General features: G+C 41.7%; 1 protein-coding gene across 2 annotated transcripts in view; it reads left to right on the forward strand.

Moving 5' to 3' along the window:
- The first annotated feature begins 3,791 nt into the window (after window positions 1-3,791).
- Window positions 3,792-25,002, forward strand: part of SH3BGRL2 (SH3 domain binding glutamate rich protein like 2) — a 42,419-nt gene continuing 21,208 nt past the window's right edge. Inside the window, exons 1-2 of one of the 2 annotated variants that reach the window (XM_073626847.1) lie at window positions 3,792-4,216; window positions 16,236-16,421. In XM_073626847.1, the coding sequence (XP_073482948.1) occupies window positions 4,172-4,216; window positions 16,236-16,421 (231 nt within the window). In that variant the 5' untranslated portion in view covers window positions 3,792-4,171. Of the gene's footprint in view, window positions 4,217-12,692; window positions 12,833-16,235; window positions 16,422-25,002 lie in introns of those variants that run through there. The other variant, XM_073626848.1, reaches the window with a different exon arrangement.

Consider the following 25,002-nt stretch of genomic DNA (forward strand, 5'->3'; position numbering starts at 1 on the left):
GAGAAGAAGAGATATACTGTATATACTATTAGAAGAGATATACTGTATATACTATTAGAAGAGATATACTGTATATACTATTATGCCCCATACACATTTTCCGACAACAAGTGTTGGATGTGAGCTTGTTGGCGGAAAGTCCGACGGTGTGTATGCTCCATTGAACATTTGTTGTCAGACTATCAGCCATCAAATGTTGGCTAGCAGGTTCTCAAATTTTCCACCAACAAATTTTGTTGTCGGACTTTCTGAGCGTGTGTACACAAGTCCGTCGCACAAAAGTCCACACATGCTCGAATCAATGCTCACCAAACACAACATTAGCAGAAGGAGCCCAAAGGGTGGCGCATGACTATTGAACTTCCTTTTTATCGGCTCGTCATACTTCCTGTACATCACCACGTTCCCACGTTCGTAATTGTTGGCCAACATTTGTGTGACCGTGTGTATGCAAGACAAGATTGAGCCAACAACCTTCGAACAAAAATCCACGGTTTTGTTGTCGGAAAGTCCGATCGTGTGTATGGGGCATTAGAAGAGATATACTGTATATACTATTAGAGGAGATATATACTGTATATACTATTAGAAGAGATATATTGTATATACTATTAAAGGGTGAATTTGGTAACTATCATCAGACTCAGAGATCAATTTTTTTTATTTAAAAAACAAACAATGTCTTCCTTCAAAAAAAATTTCATTTTAAGAACGTTCGTATGATTTTCTAATCGTTAGTGGGGTCAAATCAACGTTCATTTTCAACCACAGTGATGGGAAAATTTGGAAATAAGGCTCGGTACACACCTATGCAGTTTGCTTTTGATCTGTTTTGGGTTAAAAAAAAAGTCCTTGACCCTTTCCAAATACGCAGCGGCTGAAAAAAGAATAGATGTGAACGTGTCCCATAGGGAACAATGTAAAATGAACTGTAGTGCGTTACTGCAAAAAGCACCAAAAAACACATAGGTGTGAACCAGGTCTAAGACGTTTAGTAACATAATGGGGTTAAAAAACATTAGCCCTTTAAAGTACAAAAAAGGCAAATAATCACTACTGTAAGGGGTTCATTCTTTCACTGTAGACCTGTGAAAGTAATATTTACAGTAGCGATTTGCTCTTAAAAGACTCGTTTTAGTTTTTTTTTAACCCCATTATGTTACTGGCCGATTAATCTATTATGAAAATAGTAATCTATTAATTTAATAATCGATTGGTTGTCGATTGATCGATTAGTTGTTTCAGACCTAATAAAATCTATTACTTCCCTTATTAAAAGCACCATACTAAAAACACTGGCTAGCCACACATTTAACCCTTTGATCACCCTAGATGTTTAACACCCCCCAGCCAGTGTCATTAGTACAGTGACAGTGCATATTTTTAGCACTGATCACTGTATTAGTGTCACTGGTCCCCAAAAAGTGTCAGTGTCCGAATGTCTGCCGCAGTATCACAGTCCCGCTATAAGTCACTGATCGCCGCCATTACTAAAAAAAAAAAAAAAATTACAGTATATCCCATAGTTTGTAGACAAAATAACCTTTGCGCAAATCCAATCAATATACACTTATTGGGAATTTTTTTTGACCAAAAATATGTAGCAGAATACATATTGGCCTGAATTTATGATGAAATTAGATTTTTTTTTTTAATTGGATATGTTTTTTAGCAGAAAGTAAAAAATATTGGGGTTTTTTTTCAAAATTGTTGGTCTTTTTTTGCTTATAGCGCAAAAAATAAAAAATGCAGAGGTAATCAAATACCACCAAAAGAAAGCTCTATTTGTGGGGAAAAAAACCCATACATTTTAGGTACAGTGTTGTATGACCGAGAAATTGTCAAAGTAACACAGTGCCGTATCGCAAAAAATGGCCTGGTCACGAAGGAGGGGTAAATCTTCTAGAGGTCAAGTGGTTAACAGACAAAGCTGTTCATTTAGAGTGTTGAGACAAACCATTTAACACTGACAAAGGTGCTTACAATGATCAGCTTTTATTTATCTAAAACCTTTATGCTAAAAGGAAAACAACTACTTCTGTAACTGCTTATAAAGGGTTAGTTGGCTTCAATGTGTTAGCCAAGTTTATATTCATTGGCTAGTCCAAAGCTTGGTACACACGATCAAATTATCGGATGAATAATCATCCATTTTTTGTTGCATGCTATTCTCATATCGAAAGTGAAGAGGTTACTCAACTCACGGAAATTCCCAACACAACAGAATACAACTTCAGAAGCGATGTAATGTGGTGTATTGTTTTGCAATGTATTATTTAGTTTCCGAGCATGTGTAGTCTGACTCTTACGATGTTTTTAAATCGGACGTTGTGTTCGTGCACAATAAAAATTTTATAGCCTGAATCTTCAGGTCCTCCGAAAAGTCGGAATCGGCTGTCGAAAGCACTATATTAACCGCTTGCCGCTTACCGACTGTCATATGATGGCCAAGCGGCGCGGCTCTCGTTCTGGGAGGGCGTCATATGACACCCTTGCCTTCTCGGCCCATCAGGGGGCGTGCATGCGCTGCCGGCGGCAATCACGCAAGCCCGCCATGTCACTGGGGACTCGATGCGCGTGCCTGGCGGCCGCGAAGACCACGGTTGCCCGGTAACACAGCTGAACCGTGGATCTGTGTGTGTAAACACACAGATCCATGTCCTGTCAGAGGAGAGGAGACCGATGGTGTGTTCTCAGTACAGAGGAACACCGATCGGTCTCCTCCCCTTGTGAATCCCCTCCCCCTACAGTTAGAAACACTCCCTAGGAACATAATTAATCCCTCGATCACCCCCTATTGTTAACATCTTCCCTGCCAGTCACATTTATACAGTTATCAATGCATTTTTATAGCATGGATTGCTGTATAAATGTGAATGGTCCCAAAAATGTGTCAAAAGTGTCCAATATGTCCGCCGCAATATTGCAGTCACAATAAAAATCGCAGATCTCCGCTATTACTAGTAAAAGAAAAAAAATAATAAAAATGCTATAAATCTATCCCCTATTTTGTAATTTTCTTATAACTTTTGCGCAAACCAATCAATATACGCTTATTGCGATTTTTTTTTTTTTTTTTTTTACCAAAAATATGTAGAAGAATACATATCGGCCTAAACTGAGGAAGAAATTTGTTTTAAAAAAAATTGGATATTGTTATAACAAAAAGTAAAAAATATTGTGTTTTTTCAAACTTTTCACTCTTCTTTTGTTTATAGTGCAAAAAATAAAAACCGCAGAGGTGATCAAATACCACCAAAAGAAAGCTCTATTTGTGGGGAAAAAATGATAACAATTTCATCTGGGTACAGTGTAGCATGACCGCGCAATTGTCATTCAAAGTGTGACAGCGCTGAAAGCTGAAAAATGGCTTTGGCAGGAAGGGGCTGAAAATGTATTTTATTGAGGTGGTTAATGATCAGATAATTGACCGATCGTTCATCGCACGAAATTTTACTTCTGATTTTCTTATCCTGTGTATGGGCCTTAACATTACCCTCCCCCCAGACTAAAAACAAAAAAAACTGCAGCAACCACATGCAAAAGTATGTAAGCTGCAATACATTCCATTGTTTGTCTTTAGGTTTAAACCAATTAATTAGTAAATTAATTAGTAAAAATAAACCTAAATGTTCAATGAGCAAATATAAATATCACTCAATAAGCTGTACTTGTGCTAACAGGTTTATAAAATAAATAAGTAATAAATAACACAAGTACGTAATTAGCTAGGAGCAGCATGGTGTAATACCACCCACGTACACAAGATGGCAATACTGACTGCCGTTGACTGCCTTATCAAAGAGTCGGCTTTACATGATCAGTGTAGGGAATAGGAGATTTGTAATGTGTCGGCTGTCCATGTGCTTTATGGGCTGTATTGTGCACAGACCGGGCTAATCCTTATTGATGTGTTTTGATGATGATGCAGCTGAAAAGTGAGGCTCAGTGCCCTTTCCCAGCGCTCCTCCCTTCCCAGAGAGGGCGGTGGAGGAGGCGGTAGCTGGTTCCACTTGGTTGTCCGTTGGTGTCAGTGAGTGTGTTAAAGAGCCGTGCGGGTGGTTGGAGCGGATCTCAGGATCATTCCACTGCTAGATTCCATCGTGACACCGGAAGGTGGGGGACACCTGCATTGACAGCTGCTGGAGGAGCAGAGCTGCATCTACACAGGATGGTGACCAGGGTATACACAGCATCTTCATCCTGCTCTACCACGGTAAGTCTCCTTTTACATGGGGCTTACTTTTCTGATGGGTCCTGTGTAATGTCACTAGGAATTCCTGTATTCCCACTGGCTGCTCCGCATACATACATAATACTTTTCTGTATTCATCACTAGCTGTAGTTCAGTTCACCAGGTGAGATCACATTTTAGTGCAACATAATCCAAATGTATTATTTATTACTTTTCCTAATTTTCCTTTTTTTAAAAATTTTAATGCAGTGTCCAAATCCGTTTTCTATTTTTCATGCTTTCTTCTCGTGTGTGTGTGTGTGTGTGTGTGTGTGTGTGTGTGTGTTGTGGTGTGGTGTGTTTTTTTTTTTTTTTTAAATCTAGTTTCAACAACACCTTTTTTTTGCACCTGTTCTCATGGCCTTGGGGATGTTAAAGATTAGACTTTCTTAACCAGGGTTCCTTGGATCCCAAGGGTTATTCCAGAGATTGCTAGGGGTTCCTTGAGCAGTGGCAGATTTGTCTCCCACCTACATTGACCACTAATGTAAAAGGAAATATATCCTCTGACGTACAATTTATAAAGCCTCACTCAACCAGGGTTCTGTGGAATCTTAAGGTTCCTCCAGAGATTGCTAGGGGTTCCTTGAGTAGTGGCTGATTTGTCTCCCGTCAATGTAAAGGGATGTTTTTCCTCCTTGTCCCTTTTTGGCTTTTGTTGGATGAACTGTCGTTATCAGCTCTTGAAAGCTACATATTAATGAATAGATTATCGTATGATCAGTCCGAAATAAAAGTTTGTGATACAATTTTCTGATCATGTGTACTAGGTAAGGATGAGCCCCGGCGTGTTTGCACAGCCCATGTGCAGAGCCCGCCAGGAAGTCGGCACTGCGCTGCGCTAATCACAGGCAGTGAGACATTTCCTGATCTCTGCAGCTGCGCATCGGGAAAATGTCTCACTGCCTGTGATTAGCGCAGTGCCGACTTCCTGGCGGGCTCTGCACGTGGGCTATGCGAACACGCCAGAGCTCATCCTTAGTACTAAGCATTACTCAACCCAGAGTTTTCTAGGGGTTCCTTGAGCAGTACATTGACCACCAATGTACACAGGCATTTTTTTTTTTCTCTGACGTGCAATTTAGAAAGTCTTTCTTAACTAGGGTTCTGTGGAACTCTAAGATTCCTTGAACAATGGTGGATTATATTCCCACCTGATGGTGCCTGCATAGTTCTGGTACCAATGGAATGGGACCAGTGGTCCTCCCTCCCTCCTCACCCCCCCCCCCTTTTTTTTTTTTTTTTTTTTTTTCTTTGGCTAACCACTAGCAATCATGTTAGCTGCCTCTATAGGAGGGTATTCTTTCTACTGATCACAATTTTGTATATAAAATCCTTTTTAGCAGTAGTTACCCAAGCCCTGAATATTATTGAAAGGGTTCCTCCATGGTTGAAAGTCTGGTTTAGATGATATTGCTGGGGAACAGTTACATTGGAGCAGCCTTTCTCCACCAGGGTTCAGTAAAACTCTAGGGGTCCTCCTGAGGTTGCAAGGGTTCCTTGGGTGTAGGCATTGGGTAATTGATCTCCCACCTACACTTAGCTGCTAAGGATGAACCTGGGTTTTTGAACCAGACCTGGAAAGAAGCTGTCATTTCTGTCCAGTCAACTGTAGCCAGGGTATTTCCACATAGCCATATAAAGTTGATGTCACAAGCAGTGATGAGTATGTTAAGACGAGTCTGAACCCATCTGAGCTATCCCGCCAGGAAGCTGTCGGTCAAAAACAGTGTTCCCAGCGCTGCAGCTGCACATATGCACACCCCTAGCGTATGTGCAGCTGTGGAGTGAGGAATGCCGTTGTCAGCTCTGATAGCTCTGGCCAGTTCAGACTTGTATCCCAACACACCTGAGCTCATCCCTAGTCACGAGCATCTCTGCCCCTTTGTTAATGGGCAGCTGCTGGGCACGATCTTCCTTCTGGATTCAGACCAAACCCAAGCTCATCCTTGCTAGCCACCAATGCAAGACTTTTTATACGTTCTGCTAGGGATGCACCAAAGTCATTTTTTTTTTAACACTGAGTGCTGAAACTTTTTTTTAAAGTACTTGCCAATACCGATTACCTATCGCCTAGGAAGAGTAGGTAGAGGGAATAGGCGTCCGCAGCATAGGGCAAGCAGGGCCAGTTGCCCCCCCCCAGAATCGTAAGAAGGTGTTGAAGACAGTTGCAATGGCCACCGTGGACTTCTTTTCTGAGTCTGCTGGCCTGGAGCTGCTCTCTTTTCTGACTTATCACAGATAATACAGACATCCGTCCCTCCCTCCCTCACCCCCGCCCTCCCCCCCGCCCTGATCATCGGATTGGCTCTGCCGCTCAGGCCTCTGCTCGACATCTCGGCTGTTCCGTGATTTGCTGCCTGCCTGTGTATGGACGTCGCTATGCAGATCTCGCTGGCGCGGCGCCAGCTCCTCCCACAGGTGCGTGCAATCAGTCAGTGGCCGAGAATACGCTGCCAGTGCCTGGGCCTATCGCATCACAGGAGGATATCCTGAAGAACCACAGGTAACAGCAGTGCCAGTTAGGAGGAGAATTTAGACATATATATTGCTTGGAAAGTTGGACAGCTGAGCTATTGCTGGAAAAGATATTTGTGTTATATAATCTTCTTCACTTTGTATGGAAGTTACTCAGTCTCAGGCATGCCATGCCCATATAAATATAGCCTAGAGAATGTACATCTTTCTATATTGCAATACATCTGTTGTGGCCATATTTTGATCTTGATGAAAACAACCTATACTGTATTGCAATATAGAAAGATGTACATTCTCTAGGCTATATTTATATGGGCATGGTATGCCTGAGACTGAGTAACTTCCATACAAAGAGAAGCTGAATTATTTCAAGAGCTATTTCACACTGCCATCTGGACGTGTTATCGGTAAAGCGGCGCTAGTTTTAGCGGCGCTGTTCGGGCGCTAGCTGGCGCTTTTAACCCCTGCTAGCGGTTGAAGAAAGCTTTGAATGCGACTGTGCATCGCCGCTGCCGAAGTGCCCCCCTCTGAAAAAAGTTCTGCGGACGCCCATGGTAGAGGGGTAGTTTTTGGATGTGGGGGGGAGCTAGAATGGACTCGGGGAACACAAAGGACGGAAAGAGCAGCACTAAGTGCAGTATGGTCGCATTTTAATGTAAAAAAGGTATGAAATACACTCACAAGGTTAAAAGCAATTCCCCACCATCCTCCTGCCCCTGGTTTGGTGCCAATTACCCATCTTCTCCTGTCCGTGGTATCTTGCCAGTCCCCTTGTCCTCCCACCCATGATGTGGTGTCAAACCCTCCTTAGCTTCCTTCCCCTGATATGGTGCCAGTCCACTGTTGCCCTTCTGTCCCTGGTACATTGCCAGTCACCCCCCCCCCCCTCGCATTTCACTTGTATAGGCAGCACAGTGGTGTAGTGGTTAGCACTTTCACCTAGCAGTAAAAAGGGTCGCTGGTTCAAATCCCAACCACAACACCATCTGCCTGGAGTTTGCATGTTCTCCCTGTGCCTGCGTGGGTTTCCTCTGGGTACTTCGGTTTCCTCCCACACTCTAAAGACATGCTGGTAGTAGACCTGCACGATTCTGGCTAAAATGAGAATCACAATTTTTTTGCTTAGAAGATGGATCACGATTCTCGTGGCGGTTTCGTTTTTTTAATTATTATTCATTGAAGTGTATTTTTTCCCAATAAATTGAGTTTGAAGGACCTCTGGGCAAATGCAGTGTGACATAAAATATTGCAACGATCGTCATTTTATTCCCTAGGGTCTCTGCTAATATATATATAATGTTTGGGGGTTCTAAGTAATTTTCTAGCAAAAAATATTGATTTTAACTTAAGAAAAAAGTGTCAGAAAAAGATTTAGACTTTAAGTGGTTAAACTTCCTGCATTTACAGGTTGTTGGAAACTTGGCAGACTGCCCAGATTTTTTCTTTACAAACAGAAGTGTATCCCTTTTGATCTAAGAAGGTACCTGTAGCTTCATCACAGTGTTTCATATTAAAAACTTGGCAGACTGCTGGGATGTTTTCTTTTGACAGCTGAGAGAGCAGATAAGTCTCTCCACTTGTTATATGAAAGAATCGGCAAGCTCTGCAATAGAGATCGTCAGAGGGGTTGAATGAGATCGCAATTTTTTTTTTTTAACTATTAATTGTGCAGCTCTAGCTGGTAGATTAATCAGTTCCTGTCTAAATTGGCTCTAGTATATGTATGAATGTGTGTTAGGGACCTTGGGTTGTAAGCTTCTTGAGGGTAGGGACTGATGTTTATGTACAATGTATATGTAAAGCGCTGCGTAAATTGACGGCGCTATATAAGTACCTGAAATAAATTAAATACCATGCCATTTACCCTCCTTCTCCCCATGTCCTGCCCTTGGTATTGTGCAAGTTCCCACCATACTGCGACTAGAATGATGTCACCCCCTCCTGTCCCTGGTATGGTGAAAATCACCTCCTGCCTGCCTGTGATAATGGCAGCCCAAATCACCTGGTTCAGTGCCAGTCCTGCTTCTGGTATAGTGGAACCCCCTGCCAGTTCCCCCATCATCCTGCCCCGGGTATAGTACCAGTCCCCTCCTGCCCCTGGTGTATTGCCCCCACCCCCCTCCTATCCCTGATAGTGTCAGTCCTACCCCTTAGTGTAGTGCCAGTCCCCCTCCTCCCTTTGTTTGGATCCCTCTTCATCGGTCAGGTGTCCCTCAGATGGAGCCCCGTGCAGACGTCACAGGCGGACAGCAGGCAGCCCAGGCCACAAAGCAGGAGGCTCCTCAGCACGGCGCTCAACATATTGTGTTATCGGCAGGACATGGCAGCAGCTCCTCAGTGCTCCCGTCTCTCTTGGCTTTTCCTCTCTGACTTCTCCATGATGCGTGTGAGCATCCTCTGCTCCCCCTCTCCCGCCTGGCTCCCCCCTCCTGCCATGGACAGTTTACATCCAATCTCTCCATATACTAACATTGAGCTTTTGATCAGATCTGCCTGAAAACTGATTGCCGGATATTATCGGACTGCCCATGTGAAAGGGGCCTTTATTGCAAGAATATTAATAGTAATTTCAATACAAAAACCTCTCAGGAGCAAAAAAAAAACAAAAACAAAAAACACGCATTCTGGAGGCTAATCTCCCTAATGCCTGGAACCTGCTGCACTAACCCTCTCTAGAAAGCACTTCTCCTTAGATCGCTTTTCAGAATATGGTAAGAGACTGCTGCACACGTGAAAGGGGACTTAGGAACTGTTTATTGTTTTAAGTTTAAACATGACAGTACTCCAAGTTAAGTGATTGTTTTGTTGATTGTCTGTTGTTAGTATTCTTATGTGTTTGTTGTTCTCATATCACAACTGATCAAGTCTGCATTGTCATTGGTTTTCTGTAATGCTGTTGTCCCTATTTCCGATCCTTTGTAAATATTTGAATATAGAGACCTGTTTGTTGATTTATTAGTTACTGGAACATATCAGCCTACTAAATAGCAGAAAGGAATGTTTTCTATAGATAGTCATCATAGTCAGCAATGAAATGGTCTTTTAAACATTTAAAAATCATTTTTTAATACAGGAGCTGTTAAAGCCAGCTAGGATTTCCCCCGGACAGTTTACCTTGTCTTCTGTATTGTCTTCTGAAGCCCAGGCTAGTCTGACCAAGTAATTAAAAATGATCTGACTGCTAAATCTGCAGCCTTTCCAAGGTCCTGCTCTATGGGCCAGGCAAGGCACTACAGCATGCATCATGCACCATTAGGTAGCATGACTTGTGCAGCCTACCTGCATGTCCCGCACATTTCAGTTAGACGGTATCTTTGGTGGAAAAACTTTAACTCTCTTTCCCTAGACTGCCTCAATTCTTGGCCAGCATCCGGTACTCATCCTGAGGTTTGCTTATCTTTTGATTGTCGTAGAAAAACCCACCATACTCTTTTGCGCTAGTAAGCGCCCATTTCGTCTAATGGTATAATGCATCTTACTTATCTCACTCTTTCCTGCATATCCTCAAGTAAACAGACATGACCACAGCTTACATCCTCATCTCAGCACGACTGCCCCCTACAAGCACCACACTGGGTCTTTTATTCAAAAACAACAAAAGCAATGACAAACGGGAAGTGATCGCCCCAACAGCCAATCACTTCCTCCATGGGGAAATTACCTCACAGGATATGACCTCACAGGATATAAGTGTTCACACAGGAAATCCTTCCAACAGGAGGAGTTTATGCAACAACCTATGAATAATGACTAGGGGAGTCTTATGGGCGTGTCTGGGCAGGAGCAGCGGGTACAATCTCCCGCCCCCTGTCTCTGAAAGCTATCTTCAGCTACAGACAGGAAGCTTGAGATCATGAACGTTGCTCCTGAACACAACGATTCAAAGACCCCCCTTTTTCGTGAATCCTTATTCTGCTTTGTTCAGAGAACAAAGCATACCCGGACTATACTACCGTCCAGTGTGGATGGGAGATTTTCTGTAGGTGCACGCCGCGGCACCCCAAATGTGTTGATCAGATGCACAGAGGTGACACGAGCGTACATCCGCTAAATCGATCATGTCTTTGCAGAGCGAACCCCCCCCCAGACGATTGTTCTGTGCATTGCACAGGGGCCCTTCACTGGCGGACATATCCCCACTCTGCAAATACCTCTCTACATCCCCAAGGAGCTTTTCACTACCGAATGGCTCTCAACCAGCGTCAATCTGCCTCAGTCAGCTCTTTAGAGCGGGCTGCGGGAGAACTAACACTGGGAGACACTGTGACAATACATATTAAATACATCTTCATAAAATTTCCACAACAGTGATAGTTTACAAATTAGGAAGCTAGGTTGGAATGTGGCCACTTTGACAGACTGTCCCTGAATGTTGTATAGTAGTTTCCTAAGTGTGGGTGGCCTTCATTTTGTGTGTGGCTTAAATGGCTATGTCTAATGATTTATATAATTGCAGCATAGGTTGGACTTGATGGACTTGTGTTTTTTTTTTTTTTCAACCTCACCTACTATGTAACTATGTAATGATCATGTTTTAGCAATTCAGGTAATATTGTGGTATCTAATTTATAGGTGTAGCATGGTGGTGGTCGCTACTATCTGCAAAGGTTTGACTGGCAGTTCTGCTTTGGCTCTAATTATGGCCACTCTCTATCTGTAGTATTATTTGATTTTTTTTTTTTTTTTCACCATCTAATTGTTGTATTGCGAATTTCGCTGCGGTGTTCACTTTTTTTTTTTTTTTTTTTTTTTTTTTTTTTTTAGTGTTGTAACTTTATTCCCTGGCTGTAGCAGTGGTTAGATTGTGGCTCTAGAGGCAGTAGTGGTGGTAAGTTCATGTGTCTGGTGGTGGTCATTCACTGCTGTAGCAGTGATCTGTCTTTGAGTCTAGACATCATCAAGCCCCATGTCGTTTTGGAACTAATATCCTTATTGGGAATCATTCACTAGCAGTAGCAAGTGGTCTGTGTTTAGGTCTAGGCACCGTCAAGCCACATATCATTTTGAATTTAGAGGCAGTGACTCGACCATCTAAACCAGGTGTGTCCAACCTGCCACCCAAGATGGCTACGAATGCAACACAACACAAAATCATAAACTTAAAATTGTTTTTTTTTTTTCTTTTGTATTAATGTGTTACACTTGGCAAACAGGTGGGTGAAGAAAAACTTAACAGTGTCTCTTTACTGGACTTTTATAGGTTTTAATTTCTTCAAAAAAATATCCCACTCTTCACAATCAGGCCTTATTCACGTCATCCATTTTTGGCAGCACCTAGATTTGTGAGCTACTATTTTCAATGATGGAAGGCAAAAAGAACCAAAATATCCAATGAGCATCTTAAGAATTAATTGAGAATTGCTACTACATCCATCCAACCATGATGCGTTAGTTTATCGAAAAGTGTCAAATATTGAACTAGTTTCATTTATTTATTTATGTTGCCCTCTTTTACCATAAAGGCAAAGTATGTATTTATTTTTTTACTAAATGACAGCTGGAATCACATTATAGGCTGTCTAGAGAGAATATAGTATCAGCCTGCACAACCTGAAATGCATGCATTGAGGGTGACCAAGTATGCTTCTTCCCATGTACATATATAATTAGGAACTATAAACAGAACACACATTTTTTGAGGCCTCCTTCACATGGGTGGTGACATGCCTACACTGGATTCCAGCAGCAAGAATCATCTGATTATGTGACTAGAATGACAGAAGTATGCAAACAGCAGAGACTGCTCAGCCTGTACAAAGTAATGACAGGCTGACAGGAGCTGTCCTTATACATGTATCCACATACCCAGTGGTTACTTTTGTTTGGGGCTGGATGAGCACCCCTGGGTGCAGACAGATGTATCCAGGCGGCTCTGACATCCATTCCTAACAGCAGGTAGACTGGTGTGCGAATACATGCGAACACTTACAGCTCCTCTCAGCCTGTTATTGCTTTGTACAAGCTGGGTGGCCACTGCATCTTAGAAAAAAATGGTTGCTAGAACATCTGAAACCACAATGGAGAACATACTTGCTGTATGTAGCAGTTTAGTGCCAATGCTTGTGTAGTGTCACCACGTTATACAAGCAACACCACTTGTCAAGGTTCAGTTCATCTCTGGTATGCATGCCACATAATAGGAATCACTTAACTTCGAATATAAGCAGTGTGTTTGGTTTTTCTGGCATTTTTGTTTTGTGTGAATTCTCAGTTTTCATCTAATGCATTGAAGACAATGCTGTTTGTAAATGGAAGACTGTTTGCATTGTGTATTTTGCTGTGCAACTTAAGCGTACAGTTTGTATTAATGCTATTGTGAAATGTGCAGATTTGCCAGCATAGACTCTTCTTTAGCCTGTGTGGGTTGTTGTGGGGTCCCCCCCACAAACTGTGTGCCTAATCCCCTAAACTTTTTATACAGGAAATAGTTTGCATTACAGTAGTTGCATGCTATGATGTTGGCGTGCATGGTGATGAGTTCTGCTGATTATTCCTTTTTTTTTTTTTTTGTCAGCAGTATTAGTTCTGCTGTCACTCCTATTGTAACTGTGCTGTCGTGTTGTGAAATTTTTTTATTTTGATAGGGGTAAACATTTTTTCATTCTAGCTGTTTACTACTTGATCCATTCTACATCTACTTGACATGCCCCAGAGTTTGTAGAACCCACCACACACAATATTACAGTTTTATGAAAAGAAAGTTAGTTTTTTACTGCATAATGTTTTTTTTTTTTTGTTTTTTTTGTTTTTACTTTTTCTACCTTAACCTTAACACCTGAATGCAATTTTGCAACTTTGACATGTTAGTAAAACTGTGCGTATCATTGTAACTACATATTGTATCCAAGTGAACTATACCTTGTTTTTTTCAGGACAAATTGTACTTTCGTTTGGTGGTAAATGTTAAAGCGGAGTTCCACCCACTTTTGAAAAGTTGGCTTAAACTTAAAGACCACCCCCTCCACCCCTCGTTTTTGGTTTTTTTTTTTTTTTTTAATTATTTATTTATTCTTAAAGTGTTTTTTTTTTTTTTTTCTCTGAAGTACTAAGTGAACTTCCGTTCCAGCCGGGCTGCGGCTCAGGACGTCATGTCCTCTTTTGCGGCGAGTGCCCCACCCCGCTGTCTTCTGGGACCTGTGCGTATCCCAGAAGACAGGCTGGCCATTCATAAAGTGATGCACGCCTCACACATGTGCAGTGGGAACCTGGCTGTGAAGCCGCAAGGCTCCACGGCTGGTTTCCCTTAGTTAGAATGGCGGCTCCTGCACCCGATCCGATGGACAGATCTGACTGGGGGGGGGGTCTGACATCGCGGCTCCCTGGACAGATAAGTGTCCTTATTAAACGTCAGCAGCTACAGTGTTTGTAGCTGCTGACTTTTTAAAAAAAAAACAAAGGTTTGTGGCTGGAACTCCGCTTTAAAGCTCAACCTACGAGATATCAGCAACCCCACCCCCACCCCTTCTAACTGACACATTATCTCTCTTCTGTTTACATCCCTGGGTCCTCATCATTGCCTCCTATTGGTGGATGTGACACTAGCAGCTACCAGGGTCTTTTCTCATAGTCTTCAGAGGCAGAAGAACCCAGGGGTCGTGAGAGGACCATTGTCTATCATAATGAGCAGGGAATAATGCCTGGTCCCCAGTGCAGGAGTGGAGTTCCACCCAAAAGTAGAAGCTCTGCTTATCATCATACCCCCCCCCCACTGCGGTGCCACATTTGGCACCTTTCGGAGGGAGGGAGCGGGTACCTGTTTTTGATAGGTACCCGTCCCCACTTCCGAGAGATCACTCGGAGTTCAGCCCCTCCTCCTTCCCCCGCTGCTGGACCATTCAGAAAGCGGTCTCCCTTACCACGAATAGAGGCGGTAGCACCCAAGAGCCTATGGATATAGTGGCTGGGGTGCCACTTCGCTGGATTCCAGGACAGCCATGTTAATTTTGGCAGCAAATTTCGATTTAGTTTTATGCCGCGTACACACGATCGGAATTTTCCGACGGAATTCCACTCAAGCTTGCCTTGCATACACATGGTCACACAAAAGTTATCTGAACTTTTCACCGTCAAGAACACGGTGACGTACAATACTATGACGAGCCGAGAAAATGAATGTTCAATGCGAGCATGTGTGATTTTTTTTGGCGCGTCCGAATTGCTTACAGACTAACGCATTTTCGGATAGGAACTTTTCCGGACCGAAAAATAGAGAACCTGCTCTCAATCAAAAAGACTTATGGAGCATACACATGGTCGCATTTTCCGACAAAAAGCTCTCATCGGAGTTTTGCTGGCGGCATTTCTGATCGTGTGTACACGGCCTAAGTCTTATGCCCTGAACACACAGTCGGATTTTCCGATGGAAAATGTGTGATAGGACCTTGTTGTCAGAAATTCCAACCGTGTGTGGGCTCCATCGCATATTTTCCATTGGAATTTCCGACACACAAAGTTTGAGAGCTTGCTATAACATTTTCGGACAACAAAATCCATTGCCGGAAATTCCGATCGTGTGTACACAAATCCGAAGCACAAAGTGCCGCACATGCTCAGAATAAATTAAGAGACGAAAGCTATTGGCTACTGCCCCGTTTTATAGTCCCGACGTACGTGTTTTATGTCGCCACGATCGGATTTTCCAACAACTTTGTGTGACCGTGTGCATGCAAGACAAGTTTGAGCCAACATCCGTCGGAAAAAAATCAATGGATTTTGATGTCGGAACGTCGGACCGTGTGTACGGGGCATAAGTCTTTTGACTAAAATGGCATTTTACTTTTAGTCCCAATTTAGTCTTCTGCAATTGTTTTAGTTGTATTTAGTTGACTAATCTCCAGTACATTTTAGTCTACTAAAATCTAATGGGTGTAGTTTGTAATGCATTGTTTAAGAATTTCTTAACAATTTCCAAACTCCTTATATACTGCTGGAGTGAAAAATTTAATATGTTATTATTTATGGTATTAAGGTTTGCACATGCACTACAAACCAGTGTTAATTTTGACGTCAAATTTCAATTTAGTTTTAGTCTTGACTAAAATGCCGTTTCAGTTATATTTTAGTCATCTCAATTGTTTTCGTTTTAGTCGTATTTTAACTAAAATCGTATTAATTTAGTCGACAAAATTAACACTGCAGGACAAGTAAGTGTCCTAATGTTAAAAGTCAGCAGCTACAGTATGTGTAGCTGCTGACTTTTTTCATTTTGGGTTTTTTTTTTTTTTTTTTTTTTTTTTTTGCTTCCTAAATATGTGATCACCAGTCACAGTAATCATATTATTGGGAGCCTGTCCTACCAGCAGCCAATTGTCACTCTGTGACTGGGAGCTGTGGATGACAGCACTGTCATTGCTGAGGGGCGTTTGAGTGCACTCCCAAAACACACTAAAAAGGGCCACATATACTGTAGTGACAGCACAGAATGAGGCCCACTCCATTCTGCCATGGAGCAGCTGTTTGGAACTAGAGTATAATGGTCAATGAGCTTGTGGCATATTGACTAAACCTGTGTTCTCTCCAACAGATGAAGAAGCAACAACAGGAAGTAATGCAGTATTTGGAATCCCACAATATTGATTTTGAAGTAGTGGATATTACCACGTCAGAAGAAAAGCGGCAATGGATGTACAAAAATATCCCAAAGAGTAAATGGCCTGACCATGGCAATCCTTTACCACCACAGATATATTATGGTGATACCTACTGTGGGGTGAGTATGTCTGTATAAATGTGTTTTTTTTTTTTTTTTGTTTTTTTTTTAACAATTTCACCTGTTCATATTGCACAACTTTCAAATATGCAATGTATTTTTTTTTTGGAGTGATAACTGTTTTTGTTACTATAACAATCCTATACACACAGGCATAATATAGCATTTCACACAGGCATACTGCATTTCGTGCAGGCAGCCCCATTCATGTAATTTGGCATATAGCAGCTGCATGAACCCAGCATTTGACAGCCATATGAGCATTTCCATTATTTACCATTTTATAGAACCTGTCCTTTTCTGCTTATTCTCCTGTTACCATGCCATCCTATGCTAAGTGGAGCAGGAGTTCTTTCATCTGGCGTATGTGATCCCTTCACTGGGTTTAAGAGTGTTTAGACTCTTTTAGTAGATGGTGATTGGAACAGCCAAAACCCAAGGAGAGCCAAAAATCTCACCTCTGATGGTGACCCAGGTCTGAATTGAACTTTAAAGTGTGCACCACATAGCTGCTATGTTGAAATGTACTTAACAGGTACAAGCTGCACCAAAGGAAGATGGATAAATGTATATACAGACATACAGATTTCTGAACATTTTTTTTTTTTTTGTTTTGTTTTCCTATTGGCTCCTATGTAGTTTCTTATGCGTTTGTGGGCATCAAACATGGTTTATACTGCACATTTTCCCAGGACAAATCTTCACAAGAGATGTAACAGAAATGTGTAACTGACACCTTTTTCAGTTACAAGTTAAATACTGTAGGAAATGTATTATCTCCAGTTCTCATGTCACACAATTTGCTTAGTAAAGAGGCTAAAACATAAACTTTGGATAAGTTTTGTGTGCACAGTGCAGATAAGACTCCACAGTGACATCCAGAAACATGTTACTTATCCTAGTGAGTATTTCTCTGTGTATTTTTAGCCCAGTGTTTTATAGCTAATATTCATAGCTTGGTGCAGCCAGGGTGTATCATTTTATAATGAATAAAGTATATAAAGACAAAGCCACAATCGGGAACCACGCCTTAGCCTAACTATAGAATGCAATCCGCATCATTTCAGCAGGAAGAAAGATGCTGCCATCATATTGTGCAAGACCAAGTGAACAAATCAAGGGGTGAATGCACAAAGTAATCCTTAGCACCCAGCATTGTATTTAAATAAAAGAATACATTTTTTTTGTTCTACTTTCCAGATATATCATATTAAATCAACGCACAATTTGATGTGAATACTAAAATAAGTGCTAAAAATTTAAGTGTTTCCAGTCTATATTACTTTTTCTCAGTATTCTATGTCTTTTGGAAAGGTTTAACACTCCCTTAAAAAAGCCCCAACTCTGGCCATTTAAAAAAAAAAAAAAAGAAGAATAACGGATTATCAACTTTCTGTACATTTTAATGCATTATGTCTGAGTGTTCCAGGGTGACCGTGTATTATAGTAAAGTTGATTGCATTAAACTTCACCAGCCCAACATTTAAATCGTGTGATCTGACTCCTTGGTCAAAGCTGCTGATTGGAAAAGTGTTCACTCCAAGTAGAAGGCAGCCTGTATATCTTGTTACTCTGCCTAATTATACTGTAAATGACATGGAGCTTTAATATTGGCAGATCTAAATTGGACTACAGGTTAGTCAGCTCAAACATCTTGATAAGTTAAATAGATACAGGATTTAAAGTAGAATTATAGGAAACTTTATTTTAGATAGAGTAAGAAAAAGTTGTAACCCCTGTCAGTTTTTACTTTGCTATCTGTGTCTAATTTGGGAGATTTACTTTCACTTCCTTTCCCATAGCCAAAACATGAACTGAAAGGAAATCCCTTGGGGGGGGGGGCAGGTACCAGAACTAGTGTTCTCATTGGAAGATTTCTCCTCTATTACTTTTCTGGGGACAACCCAAAAGTTGGGATTTTCTTTTACTTTCAATGATGATGGTAAACCAGACAAAAGGAGGGTGCATCCCCTAATGGGGGCACAGACCGAAATAAAAACCTAATAGGTTTTCTAATCCTTCTCAATTCTATCCAAAGCTAATAGAAAGGTTTGCATTTAATTATACTTTAAATTACAGCACAAAGCTTGAGACTCCCATTGCTCCAACAAAATAAATTTTGACTCCTTGGAAGGGAGTCAACTGCCAGATTTCAACCTTCATAACATGTTGTTTTTACACCGTGGGTGGAGGCATTTGGTTTACAGCACATATTTAGACTAAATGTAGAATTGCATGCTTGCCCAGGCAACATTTTTCATTACAGAATGATGGGGCCCCATGGTATGTGGAACGGCCTGTAGTAGCATTAGCTAAATATAGTAAGCTACACTGTTTTCTGCCATTCAAGATACAGTGTATGTATTTTTATAAGTGAATCGAAAAGGCACATTTTTTTTTTTTTTTTTAATTTTTTTACAAATATGTCATACCTTACCTGCTCCATGTAATGGTTTTGCATAGAGCAGCCCCAATGCCCCTCTTTTTGGGTCCCCCATTTTCCCTTCTGGCCCTGCCTCTCTACCGAGTGTCCCCATAGCAAGCCACTTGCTATGGGGGCATTTGTTCATGCATGTTCCCGAGCCGGCTTTGTCCATTGACCCACACACAGAGCAGCTTTGCCCTGCCCCTTTCTTTCTTCTCGCTGCCTGTGCTTGACAGCAGCAGAAGCCAATGGCTGCTCTTGTGCACATCGCTGGATTGAGATTGGGCTCAGGTAAGTATTTGGGGGGGTAAGCTGCATGCAAAAGGTGGTGTGTGTTTTTTTTTTTTTTTTTTTTCACTTTAATGCATAGAATGCCTTCTGCCTTTAGAACCACTTTAATGCAAGGCTTACCCTGATTGGCTGAAGTGGAGGTTTTGATTTTAGCCACCTGCCTTTCCACCCTAATCAGAGAAAGCCTTGTTGTCTTTGATTCAAAATACAAGGCTTTCCCTGAATGGTGTTCCTGTAATGGAAATAGTTTGTTTGGGACAAATTAGCCCAAATTAACCACACACACACACACGTACACACGTCTGGTTTAGGTGCGGACCCTCCTTACTTCAATACATTGAATGACCAGTCACTGAACAAGTGTGCGGATTGGGACTATTCTTTTGCCTATATTTTCTAGAACTACATGCTTGCTTTGACTCAGAATGTAATAAAGCCAGTGAGCTGGCATGACCCAAAGATAATGGGCATTTATAGATTAAGCTCAGCGATGGATGACCTTTAAAACAGAGCTAATTGCTGCTGTTGCCCAGGGCTTTGGGGATAATGTGGAAGAGTGCATAGCATGTTTGCATGTTGTGGAAGAAGTGCTCTCTACTCGCTAGACAATGGGTGTGATTGTCCGTTCACCACAGCTGACCATATTGCTTGGTCTTCTCTGAGGTTCACCATCCATACCTATCATGACAGAGTTGACTTTAGATAAAATAACTCCAATGCCTGCACATTGGGAGTTAATTTATTCCGGCAACTATGGCATGCCAAGATTATACATTGCTCTATGCATGCCTGGCTCTGAACAATTAACAGAATGTTTTGCAAATGGAATATTATACAATGTATATGGGTTGATTTACTAAAGGAAAATAAGCTGTTTACTTTGCAAGAGAAGTTGCACTTTGTAAAGGAATTTGGCCCAGTGCTTAGTGAATGAGGTTCAGCTCTGTAGACTTCCATCATCCAATCGCGTTAAGCAAAAATGCTGTGCGTGTTTTTCGTTTTTTTGTTTTTTTTTTTAGCACTTGCTTGGATATTTTTTGCAAAGTGAAACCTCGCTGTAATTACTAAGCTCTGGGGAAAATTCCCTTGCAAATTGCAGTTTCCCTTGAAAAGTGAATGTCTAGTGCGCTTTTAGTACAGGACTCTGTAAACTTTCTTAAAGGGGTTGTAAACCCTTGTTTTTTTCACCTTAATGCATCCTATGCATTAGGGAGAAAAAACTTCTGTCACTCAGCAGCCCTCCAGCCCCCCCCCCCCAATTTTACTTGAGGCAGTAATTCCCCCACTGGAGACGCGCTCTACCTCTCTGGCCGGGGTTCTCGGCTCTTGATTGGATAGATTGATAGCAGTGCAGCCATTGGCTCCCGCTACTGTTAATCAAATTCAATGATGCAGGGGACGGGGCCGAGTCTGGCATTCTGTGTCTATGGCCGCAAATGCTGAACTTGGGAGCGCTTCTCCTAGGGGGTTTCCAGATGCCAGAAGGAGCCGCGAGCGCCGCCGGGGGACCCCAGAAGACGAGGTTCGGGACCACTCTGTGCAAAACAAACTGCACAGTGGAGGTAAGTATATGTTGTGTGTGTGTGGGTTTTTTTTTTTTTTTTTTTATTTTTTTTTACGAGGGTTTAGTAACCCTTTAACAAAGGGCCAGCTTGCTGTCCTTTTAGAATCTTAGGGGGGCCGGAGTGTGGCCAGTGGGTGTTGAAAATGTCCAATTGTCAGTGGGATTAAACAATGTCTCAAGCTTGGTGGTCAGCGGGAGTAAGAAAATTACATGGCACCTGTGGTCAGTAGGAGAAGGAATAGTGCCCCATCATTGGTTTCAGTAAGAGGGATAGTGGCCCATCGTTGGTGTCAGTGGGAGGCATGGTGACCCATCAATGGTGTCAGTGGGAGGCATGGTGACCCATCGATGGTGTCAGTGGGAGGCATGGTGACCCATCGATGGTGTCAGTGGGAGGCATGGTGACCCATCGATGGTGTCAGTGGGAGGCATGGTGACCCATCGATGGTGTCAGTGGGAGGCATGGTGACCCATCGATGGTGTCAGTGGGAGGCATGGTGACCCATCGATGGTGTCAGTGGGAGGCATGGTGCCCCATTGATGGTGTCAGTGGGAGGCATGGTGCCCCATTGATGGTGTCAGTGGGAGGCATGGTGCCCCATTGATGGTGTCAGTGGGAGGCATGGTGCCCCATTGATGGTGTCAGTGGGAGGCATGGTGCCCCATCGATGGTGTCAGTGGGAGGAATGGTGCCCCATCGATAGTGGGAGGAATAAGCCCAGAGGGCCAGATAAAGGCTAGGAAAGGGCCACAGTTTGGAGACCACTGTTTTAGTATATCAACCCCATAGAGCAGGGGTGTCCAACTCACTTTCATTGTGGGCTGCATTGGCATCATGGTTTTCTTCAAAGGGCCAGTTGTGTCTGTAGTACTGTATATTTATATAAAGGATGCTTAAAGCTGGCCCACCTAAAAAAGCACCGCGCAGCTCCCAGGACAAATGCACTTTGAGTTCCTATGTAGTATATAAATGTCACACTTGTATGAAAATATAACACTAATTGTAAAATCACAAGTTAAAAGCAGCCGCTGAAAAAAGCAATACAATAAGAAAACATTATTAAAACACTCAAAATTGAAAGAGTCCTTGATTAATATTGTGGCAGTGCTCTTGTCAGATAACAACAAATGACAAGCTTCCATATAAAGTTCATATGAGTCAATAAAACGAAGGAGTCCGGTTATAACTTATGCTGTGATTTGTTCAAAACACCATTCACCAAGTGAGGGAATCTCCCCTTTGGGGTTGCACTCGCCACAAGCACAGATGTAATGCGCCTTTGGTTTTACAACTGTTCCTCCAACGCTCCAACCAAAGCTTCCACCGAAAAATAAATTGTCCACATAGCGTGATACTGTATTGAAGTTTTAATAACTAAATAAAACCCCCCCTTAAAAGTTACACGTACAATGATCAAGTTAAACTGAAGCAGTAATAAAGTGCTTAAGTGCAAACGTTATTCAGCAGCTCGTCAAAAATGGAGGACAAGATTCATCTGTGTACATCAGCGATCTACTTCCTGGATATCCGATGGCCTGTGGAATGCACACGTCACTTCCCGCAAATCACGGAGATCACGACACTGATGCGTTTCGTCACTTCCTGACTTCGTCTAAGGGCGTGATCTCATGACGTGGTGGCTGGTATTTATGCAAATGGAAGTCCTAGCGTTGTGGCTAAATAACCATTCATGTCTCGACGTCTGTGTTCATAGCATGCCGCCCATCATATACTTAGGCTGGCAGCCACACACAACACGGAGACACCTGGACCACAAGTCTAACACCGTTAAGCTACTCTTTGCAACAATAAAAACAATAATAAAATGACATGCAATAATGTGCAAATAACAAACTGTTCATATTCATAGTAAAACCGTAATATATTAACGATAAACTCTTCAGAAAAAATAGTTAAAACTATAATCTAAAAAAGTACACTATGATGAATAAGTGTCTAAAATTACGACAAATATTGCGGGCACAATTAAAATGTACTCTTGTGTCCTGATCCATACTTTGGAACTAATATGATTTAAATACTATGCCACTTATTTACACACTGATCCCCATAATGATGAGATCACATAAGGGCAGACCACCGCAAGATAGTATTTTAACAGTTATTAAACATAGTTTATCTAAAATATTGAAAATGTATAGTAAAAAAAAAAAATAATGGAAAAAACCTAGTTTGTTGGAGAGCAACTCCCAAGTAAGATAATATCTTCAAAGGAGCGCTCCTTGTGTAGAACGCCTTCTAAAACATCATATATAAGGGAGCCTACCACGGACGTCTTAAAAGGGAGCTCCAACCTGCAAATGGTATGATAATAATCCCTACTTAAAGATATATGAAAAGCTATAAAAATTGATACAAAAATATAATCTGGAGAAAAAGTGCTAAGTATTGCTGATAAAACAGTTGATGTCGAGTTCTATATTCAGACCTTTGGGGAGAGCACATCTTTTAAATAGATCCACTGGGTCTTGCATTTTGACAACTCTCGAACGAGATTTAGACCCCTCCAATGTGGTTCAAGGTGTTCAATCCTCCCACAATTCCAGACCTGCTGCATCCCGATTGTGTTTCAGTTTGAAATGTAAGAACACATTATGGTCCTTGAACCCTATTTTGATGTTATGGATATGTTCAGCTATCCTGACTCTCAGGACATTTAGAAATACAGACTTTATTGCACAAACAAGGTCCATAAAGACATGGATGAGCGAGTTTGGGGTGGAGGAACTGGACTGGCCTGTATAGAGTCCTGACCTCAACCCCATAGAAGACCTTTGGGATGAAGTAGAGCTGAGACTGCGAGTCAGGCCTTCTCATCCACATCAGTGCTTGACCTCACAAATGCGCTAAACCTTGTGGACAGCTTTCCCAGAAGAGTTGAAGCTGTTATAGCTGCAAAGAGTGGACCAACTCAATATTGAACCCAACGGACTAATGCCCGTACACACGGTCGGATTTTCCGATGGAAAATGTGTGATAGGACCTTGTCAGAAATTCCGACCGTGTGTGGGCTCCATCACACATTTTCCATCAGATTTTCCGACACACAAAGTTTGAGAACAGGCTTTAAAATTTTCCGACAACGAAATCCGTTGTCGGAATTTCCGATCGTTTGTGTACACAAATCCGACGCACAAAGTGCCACGCATGCTCAGAATAAATAAAGAGATGAAAGCTATTGGCTACTGCCCCGTTTAAAGTCCCGACATACGTGTTTTACGTCACCGTGTTCAGAATGATCGGATTTTCCGACAACTTTATGTGACCGTGTGTATGCAAGACAAGTTTGAGCCAACATCCGTCAGAAAAAATCCTAGGATTTTGTTGTCGGAATGTCCGATCAATGTCCGACCGTGTGTACGGGGCATAAGACGCCATGTTCATGTGCGTGTAAAGGTAGGCTTCCCAATACTTTTGGCAATATAGTGTATGTGTAATAAAATGTCACAATAAACAATATTATTTGTAAAAAAAAAAAAAAAAAAAAAGCTGTAATTTTATTATTAAAATCAATTTAGGCTCCATGAACAAGTGACTGTGTGTGCCTTGGTTGAGATGTTATTAGCAACTGCATGAAGCAGTTCCTCAGTCTCTTCTCTCTTTTTTGAGGATGGGGGAATGCGAGTCCCTGCGCCTATTCAACAAAAAAAACCCTGTTTATGCCCATATCTAATGCTCCCTCACACTCAAGTAGACATTTCACGCTACAAGCCTGATATTCACCTGACTGATAAAGCTCAGAGAGCTCATGAAGACAGATTTCAAGTAATTGAAATTACTTGAATTAAAGCAATTGTGGATTTAACTTGCCTGGCGGATGGGGGTCTTGAAATGCTGTCAATTTTATAAAATATGGCAAAGGTTTTAATGCGGCAAAATGTTTAATATTTTCCGTAATTATTCAAGTAATCAGTACTATCAACATGAAGTTTAACCAGCTATGTGAAATGTAATGTAAAGAAGCAATTATGGCAGATCTTTTCTCAAGGAAAGTATCCAACATAAAATGTCTTGGATACATTTTGAAGAGAATATATGGAAATGCTGGCTTTACTTTCTAGTCAGGGGAAATCCTTAGAAATTATATTCAGATGTTGGCAACCACAGACAGTTTAGCCCAGCCTTGTAATTACACATTTTACATTGACTCTCACAAACTTATAGCAAAGAGTACTTTCGAATCAAAAGCTGTGTTAACCATTCTGTAACTGCTAGGCATTGACTATGGCAAATTTCAACACGTTTTTTATAACTTATTTCCTATGGCAAGTCAATTTGT

The sequence above is a fragment of the Aquarana catesbeiana genome, linkage group LG04, assembly GCF_042186555.1.
Source record: "Aquarana catesbeiana isolate 2022-GZ linkage group LG04, ASM4218655v1, whole genome shotgun sequence".
Lineage (NCBI taxonomy): Eukaryota > Metazoa > Chordata > Amphibia > Anura > Ranidae > Aquarana > Aquarana catesbeiana.